Raw genomic sequence first — 8,862 nt, 5'->3', positions numbered from 1 at the left:
GTCTACACTCTGACACATGATATGTCATATTATAACACACCATGATATATCATATTTATAACTGATAGTCTCACTCTTCACACCATGATATATCATACTTATAACTGATAGTCTCACTCTTGTAAAGGATTATGGATTAAACCAATGGATTTACACCAATTAAATGTAATGGACGCAACACACTGAGCTGACAAATAAAGTGTTGCCAATTAGACATACACACACACACACACACACACACACACACACACACACACACACACACACACACACTGCACCTATCAGACAGTGAACACATTGAAGAAACTAAGTACAGAAGTGTATGAGTCAACAGGGGAGAACAGAAAAAAGAACTTTCACACATTTACCAGGGTCACTGAGTTCACTGCTTTAAAACATTGGCAATTTCACGAAAATGGCCTTCATTTTAGATCCCAGTCACAATGTGTACTACAGTGTATTGGAAAGTTCTTAGAATACAATAGAATACATTTCAAACGCATTTAGTCACTGTAAATTTCCCAGTAAACTCAACTGATATAGCCATTGATTTAGAAGAATCGTACTTGTTAAATCTAGCTTCAAATCATGGTTAATAAAGGAATTTTGCTCAAATGGAAAGTCATTCATAGAGCACACTGCACAACATTTAAAAAATCAAGTGTATCTCCGAAAATGTCATGAAATGCATAATTCAGTTAGTTCACATTTTGTTGGTGGTAATAAGTACGTTGCAGTGTGGCTTTGATATAAAGTGGGACCATAATAACCAATGGTATTTAATTGACGGAGCTGCCAGTGCAATGAAATCATTACGTCATAAAAAAATGAATGACTAGTCTTGCTTGAGAAAAATAATAAAGAAGCAGATCTAGGGATCAATTGGTGTGACAGCTTTCACACCTCAGATACGGACATGTAGTGGAGAAACGAGAGGAAAAGGAGAGAGGAAAATGAGAGAGGAAAAGGAAAGAGGAAATGAGAAAGAGAAACAATAAAATGGAGAGTGGGTAAAAGAAGCGGAGAGGGAGATAGAGACGGTGAGAGAGAGGGAGGGAGAGAGGGAGATAGAGACGGCGAGAGAGAGGGAGGGAGAGAGGGAGAGAGAGAGGGAGGGAAAGAGAAAGATACAAACTGGGAGAGAGGGATGGAGGTAGGGAGGTTGAGAGACAGAGAGTGAAAGCTAAAGACCGGGGGAGAGAGAGAGTGAGGGAAGGAGGGAGAGAGAGAGAGAGAGAAAGATGCAGACTGGGAAAGAGAGAGGGAGGGAGTGTGGCACAGGACATTGTGTTAGATGAGTCACGACTTCCTGGGGATCCCTCTCTCTTTCATTCTACTCTCATTCTCTTCTTCTTTACTCTCTCTCTCTTTATCAATTTACATGTTTTTTCTCTTTTTCTCATCCCTCATCCTCTCTCTCAAGACTTTCCCTCCCTGATCCCGCACATCTCTCCCTTTCTCCTCCTTTTCCTTCCTCTACATCTATCTCTGTCTCGCTCTCTTCAATCCATTCTCCAGCTGTTATACAGCTTCTCATCCTCTCTGTTCAGTCTTCTTTTTCCAATCTCCCTCACTCCCTCGCTCCCTCACTCCTCTCACATTAGCGCAGCTGTTACCCCCTCCCTTCCCCTTTCTCTTTCTTTTGTCTCCCCCTCTCTATACCTCCCCTATATCTTTCTATCCCTGCCTCCCTGTTTAACTATCTGGTGCTACGTTCTCCCTGTCAGTCTCACTCTGTCTCTTTCACCCCTTTTTCTCTCTTGCCTCCCCTTTTCTGACTCCCTCTCTCTCCATTCGCTCCCTCTCTCTCTGTCTCTCTCTCTCTCTCTCGCCTCGATCCACTTTGACACTTTCCTTCCCTCTCTTCCTCTCCCTTACACTCTTCCGCCGTCACACACAGGCACACACACGCACACACACTCTCTCTCTCTCCCTCCCTCTCTCTCTCTCTCTCTCTCTCTCTCTCTCTCACACACACAGACAGACACACACACAGTTTTTCTGCCTCACACTAACACCCACTCGATCTGTCTCTCTCTCCTTTCTGACGAGGGAACATGTTGCCTAGGAGCAGCAGCAGCAGCAGCAGTGTGCTACACGTGGAGACAACCTCCTCTCTCTGTGTCTGACTGTAATAAACCAGGGACAGGAGGAAGAAAGAAGGACCTGTTTCTTTTTTCTGTGTCTGACCAGACTCATTGAGGAAGAGGAGGAGGAGAAGAAAGATAGGAAAAGGATCAGTACGCAGAGGGATTCAGGATTTGATTGTGACTGTGAGTCTGACCAAACTCACAGAGGTGGACTAGCGAGAGGAAGAAGAGGAGGAGGAAGAGGAGGAGGAGAAGAGCCAGGATTTGTTTGTTTATCTGACAAAACTCCCCAAAGAGGAAGAATAGGAGGAAGAGGAGAGGCTACTGTTTGTTGTCCATTTGGGACAAGTAGGGTAGTGGGTTTGGACCGGGTCTTGGCACACCCCCCAAAGTCGCTACCATGTGGCAGGAGGCCTTACGGACTCGGGGGCGCTACCTTCTGGAACGTGGGGGAGAGGGGGGAGATGGGGGAGAAGCCCTGGGGGATGTGTTTGTAGGTTTTGGGGAGACCCCGACACAGGGACAGGTGTGTGTTGGGGGACAGAAGACCCAGGACTGGCTGTATGAGTCCTACTACCGTATGAGCCAACAACACCCTCTCATTGTGTTCCTACTGCTCATAGTGATGGGAGCATGCCTCGCTCTACTGGCCGTGTTCTTTGCTTCCGGACTGGTGAGTATGTGTGTGTGTGTGTGTGTGTGTGTGTGTGTGTGTGTGTGTGTGTGTGTGTGTGTGTGTGTGGTGTTATACAATACAGAGCTCTATTGACTGATTGGAGTGGTGCAGAATGTGACATGAGGGCTTCTTTCAAGTGCTGTTTCTGCTGTGTGAGTGTTGTTGATTTGATGACACACACACACGCACGCACACACTTGAAGAGCGCTGCCTATAACTGAAGTGTTTTTTCACTACTGTTTGGGGAAGCAGGTAGCCTAGCGGTTAGAGCGTTGGGCCAGTAACCGAAAGGTTGCTGGATTGAATCCCCGAGATGAGAAGGTTAACATCTGTCGTTCTGCCCCTGAACAAGGCAGTTAACCCACTGTTCCCCAGTAGGCTGTCGTTGTAAATAACAATTTGTTCTTAACTGACTTGCCTCGTTAAATAAATGTATGCCACAGAGATAGATGAAAAGGGAGAGTGAGTGTAGATAAATAAAGAGAGTGTTGAAAAGAGAGAGCGGAGAGATAGAGACCTGGTCAGACTGTGATTTTCGTTCAGTCCATTGATGTGTTTTTCCTCCGCAGAATATTATAACACCTCTCGCCTCCCACAGTGTAAACACACACACACACCTCGCCTCCCACAGTGTAAACACACACACACACACACCTCGCCTCCCACAGTGTAAACACACACACACACCTCGCCTCCCACAGTGTAAACACACACACACACCTCACCTCCCACAGTGTAAACACACACACACACCTCGCCTCCCACAGTGTAAACACACACACACACACCTCGCCTCCCACAGTGTAAACACACACACACACCTCGCCTCCCACAGTGTAAACACACACCACACCTCTCCTCCCACAGTGTAAACACACACACACACCTCGCCTCCCACAGTGTAAACACACACACACACCTCGCCTCCCACAGTGTAAACACACACACACACCTCTCCTCCCACAGTGTAAACACACACACACACCTCGCCTCCCACAGTGTAAACACACACACACACCTCTCGCCTCCCACAGTGTAAACACACACACCTCGCCTCCCACAGTGTAAACACACACACACACCTCGCCTCCCACAGTGTAAACACACACACACACCTCGCCTCCCACAGTGTAAACACACACACACACCTCGCCTCCCACAGTGTAAACACACACACACCTCTCGCCTCCCACAGTGTAAACACACACACACACCTCGCCTCCCACAGTGTAAACACACACACACCTCGCCTCCCACAATGTAAACACACACACACACCTCGCCTCCCACAGTGTAAACACACACACACACCTCGCCTCCCACAGTGTAAACACACACACACACACCTCGCCTCCCACAGTGTAAACACACACACACACCTCGCCTCCCACAGTGTAAACACACACACACACCTCGCCTCCCACAGTGTAAACACACACACACACCTCGCCTCCCACAGTGTAAACACACACACACACCTCGCCTCCCACAGTGTAAACACACACACACACCTCGCCTCCGCAGCAGAAAAGTTACAGTATTGCAGCATCAGCAACCGAGCCCGACCAGCCCAAAGCTGTTTCCAGTGTAATAACAGAATACCAATGTATAACTCATGATATCCCTGGATGTATGTGAGCAATAACATATAGTGGGACTCAATGCGGGATTCAATTCTAGGTCTCTATGGTACTAGAGGGTTGTCAACATGGTTGACTCCCATGGGAGATTTATCAAGGTCCGATACAGTATATAGCATGTATAGTAGGTCAATGTGGAGCATGTCTGTTCTGTCCTCCAACAATTCTTCTTTACTGCCCCTGAGGAGAATAAACAGCCTAGAGACCACCTTTTGAGTGTCTCTGTCTTGTCTCCGTGTTGGATGCATTTGTACGGTCTTCGGACAGTAAGGACAAGTACTGGGACAGTGTTGGATAGACAGTAAGGACAAGTATTGGGACAGTGTTGGATAGACAGTAAGGACAAGTACTGGGACAGTGTTGGATAGACAGTAAGGACAAGTACTGGGACAGTGTTGGATAGACAGTAAGGACAAGTATTGGGACAGTGTTGGATAGACAGTAAGGACAAGTACTGGGACCGTGTTGGATAGACAGTAAGGACAAGTACTGGGACAGTGTTGGATAGACAGTAAGGACAAGTACTGGGACCAACCGAGACCAGGGGATGAAAAAAAACACATTTATCAGCATCCATTAAATAAGCGCATAAAACCACATCGCCAGGCCAAATATATACATTCTTGAAACATTAATACCTGAACAGTCATTATATATTATAGACATGTTTGCGCAGTGACCAACCTATTGAACCGAGGCCTTTAGTGTGTGACAGGTTTGTGAAAGGACAGCAACGGTAATACCAGCGCACTGAGAAAGTGCACTTTTGGTAAGTGGTGTAGTGGAGGCTATATGCAGGTATACACCGTATACCCATTTTGTCCTCAGTGGGCATTGCATATACTCACTTCTTCATCTCCCCTGATGCGTGTCAAAGTAGTTTAGTGGAGGTATATGATTTATGTAGTACAGTAGTGAAATCATGCACAAAGTAGCCTACACAATCCTTGCGGGCCACATACATAGCCTAGTTGAACCGGAATACCATCTGCAGGCATCAAGAGCATGCAGCTCTCAACTAGTTCTTTGATGGAGCCGCTCACAAAGTATCTGCAGCCAGTAGGTAGGAAAGATGTTTCAATTTATGATACCTACCAGTAAATACTAACCAAGACAACAATGGATATGCAAACTAGGTATTGAAAACGTTTGGTTAGAAGTCTTGGTTAGTAGGCTATATTTGTGCTGCTTGCATCAGGGGCATAGGCATGATGGGCCTGGGTGGACATAAGCCCACCAACTGGGGAGCCAGACCCTGCCAGGGCCATCCAATCAGATTGGGCAAAAACAAAAAAAAGATACATTATTATTACAAAAAACACAGTTCCACTCACCAGATGACAATAATGAAACAACCCTTTCCTGCGGTCAATGAACAAAAGCACCCTCTTTGGTCTCATGGGTGGAATGTTATTAAGTTTTATTTCAGTCTTCTGTGATGTATATAAAGTGTAATATTGTGATTCAAACAAAACAATGGAATACATTTCAGCTCTATATCAGACATGGTACAAATGTCTTATTTTCTAAGCCCGTAACCATGCGTGTGAGGTGTATACTTTTGTTTCAAAGTAGATTTATTTAAGAATACCAAGAATCACTCTGTGTGACCCTGATTTAGCCCACTGCAGTAAAAGGTTTTAACTTGTTGTTGAAAGTTTTTCTGAAAGGGCAGAAGCTAAAATATTAGCAGCAACATCCTTTTCGATAACACCTGCTGCAGCCGCTGCAATCTAGCCTACAACAATAGATAGCTAGCTAGACTTTGGGAAAACTACTGCTCGCTATTGCGCAGTATCCTGTTGGCCTTTGAGAAGACAGAAGTTTTGCCTTAATTCAGATGAATTATGCTTGAATGGCAGATGCCTTCGATCTAGCTTCTGATGGCCTAGCCAATGGCTGATTTAGCTACAGTAGCCAGATGTATATCCCCAGAGACGATCCCCAGAGACATTATTGCAAATGAATAATATAATTTGAATTATTATTGTTATTATTATTATTTTATAATAATAATCTGAAAGCGTGGAAGGCCCTCATTGTTCCCCACTGGGTTTGGGTTAGTAAACATTTGTAGAATGGCTCTATTTGCACTCAGCATGCATTTTGTTCACCATTCTGAATGTCATTGGTTCTTCTGAAATATGAACAGAAATACTGGACATTTTGATCTCTTTGTTATGGTGGCGATTTGACAAAATTACAGTCATTGTCTTGGACTCGCATTTCCTGGTCTCAGTCTTGACTCGGTCTTGGACCTCTTGTCCCCTTCTGGTCTCGGTCACCATGTCTTGGTCTTGACTTGGACTCGATTTGCTACTTGAATCGGTCTCGCTTTAGGTGGTCTCGAACACACCACTTGGAATAAAGTTGTAATATAGGCCTGATAATCATATAAACCTAGCAGAGGATTGTATCTAAAGTGGCATACAGTATAATGAGTATAATACAGTATAACACATCTTTGTGTATGATTCCAGTCGAACTGAAACCCAAAACCCTCGCATTGATTGTTCCATTGCGCTTACTAAATGAGAAACACAGAACAGAATATATTGTACTGAATTGAACTCTGCTCTACACTCTCTAAAATAAGAACTCCAGCCAAACTCATATTATCAGGCTGCCAGAATGCTATTATATCATCAAAGCTAGCTGCTAGTTTCTAGGTGTATCTTTATGCCATTTCTTCTGGCTTCTCTCTCTCACTGATCCATTTCAGGAACACTCCAGCAACATTGACAGATCCCCAGTGGGTTGTTCTTAGAACATATGAACCACAGTGGGTTGTTCTTTGAAGATCTTCCTTTCACCTTGTCAAAACCATTCCTGGAATAATATTCTTAACTAGATCCCGAATGATTGATTATGATGTCACTTTATCAATTACGTCATATTTCGTTCCAATTTAAACTGGAGAGGGCAAAAGTGCATTACAGCACAAAACAACGCTGGAGTACACCTCTGTCTCTCAATATAAGCCACCATTTTATTAGATCTAAAATATTTTATATAAAGTAAAAGTGCACTAGCCATACCTGACAAGTATGTGTGGTTTATGTATGTTTCTCATCCATTGTGGGCTGTGCCTGTCATGCAGCAGAAGGGCTCATTTGCCCATGTATTGTTTGCAAGCTAGCTAGAAACTTTGTAAAGTTGCCTAAACATTGTGGTAAGTTAGTTATGTACTTTCTTCTCCAACCAACATACCTAAGCTAGCTAGCATATTATCCCCAACAATCCCCTGTTGTTTTAAAACCATTTAATCACCATTGCTGCTGGCTGCGCAATGCGACAGACATGGCATTGATTGATGGATCATGTCAAATTGGCTAGCTAGCTAACAACAAATCATGCAAATTTGGCCAGCTAGCTAATAAGCTAACCTTCAGTGGCTAAAACTAGCTAGCTAGTTATCTCTAAATATTGTTTGGTTTGCTTGCCAGCTGACAGTAGTCAGACAGACAATATTACCAGGGCAGGCTTAGACTCAAAATATATCCTACTTGTCGATATCCATCTCAAGTAACTATCTCTTGATGAAGCAAGCGAAATGACACAAGTTGTTTACTTAGCTAGCTAGCTAGGCCTACACATCAAAAAGATAGGCTGCAACCCTCTGAAATTACATGAATACTGATCATGAAAAGCATACAGTTACATGCTGTAACTCAGATTATATAGCTAAATGTGCTCAATAGCTTTGCATGGAATAATCTGACATTTGTAGTTCTGGCTGTGCTTTTCAGGTGGTGATCATATTACAACTAAATAATTGTAGCATTTCTTGTAGCATTTAGCATGTAGCATTTCTTAAGCAATCCCTTGAAAACCACAATCAGTTGTCAATAGTTTTAGTGGAGCTGGGTGTCTCCCATCCCCCCACCCCCCAGCAGGCAAGTCAAAAATGATGCACCTTACTGTGTAATTTATTGATAACAACCTTTGTATTGTTGTCATTACTGTAGAATTTTCCTGTCATAGAAATGGAATATTTCTATGGTTCATATATTGTTCTAGTATGAATGTTCTAGGCACATCACCCATCAGCTAAGAAGAATCGTAGATCAAATACAGTCAGTCTCTTCAGGGCCGGCCCTAGCCTTTTGGGGGCCCTAAGCGAGAATTGCAGGCCCCCCACCTTGAGGAATAACATGTTAGTGGCCACCCTCTTTAAAGTGGAGGGGAAAATGTACGTTTTCAAGTTTTCATTTCCTGCAATTCTCTACATTTTGCAATGGGGCGGAGAAAACTGCTGAAAACTGCTGAAGCACAACCACATTTCAAAATGGCACCTGGTGTATTCTAATATTCTTACTCTATATAGTAAGTTGAGACCCTGACTGAATCCGTTTTTTGGGGGGGCCACGGCCCCTAAGGGACCGCTTATGTTGCTTATTCTGGAACCGTCCCTGAGTCCCTCTCTCTGCTCTCGCTCTCCCTCGCCTCTCTCTTT

The 8,862-nt window shown here is 44.1% G+C and overlaps 1 protein-coding gene across 1 annotated transcript in view; it reads left to right on the top strand.

Moving 5' to 3' along the window:
* The first annotated feature begins 2,035 nt into the window (after positions 1 to 2,035).
* Positions 2,036 to 8,862, top strand: part of LOC115131798 (adenylate cyclase type 2-like) — a 90,837-nt gene continuing 84,010 nt past the window's right edge. Inside the window, 1 exon segment of the mRNA XM_065020371.1 lies at positions 2,036 to 2,763. Coding sequence (XP_064876443.1) covers positions 2,491 to 2,763 — 273 coding nt within the window. The 5' untranslated portion in view covers positions 2,036 to 2,490.

The sequence above is a fragment of the Oncorhynchus nerka genome, linkage group LG7, assembly GCF_034236695.1.
Source record: "Oncorhynchus nerka isolate Pitt River linkage group LG7, Oner_Uvic_2.0, whole genome shotgun sequence".
Lineage (NCBI taxonomy): Eukaryota > Metazoa > Chordata > Actinopteri > Salmoniformes > Salmonidae > Oncorhynchus > Oncorhynchus nerka.
This window is presented reverse-complemented; position numbering and strand designations above follow the sequence as displayed.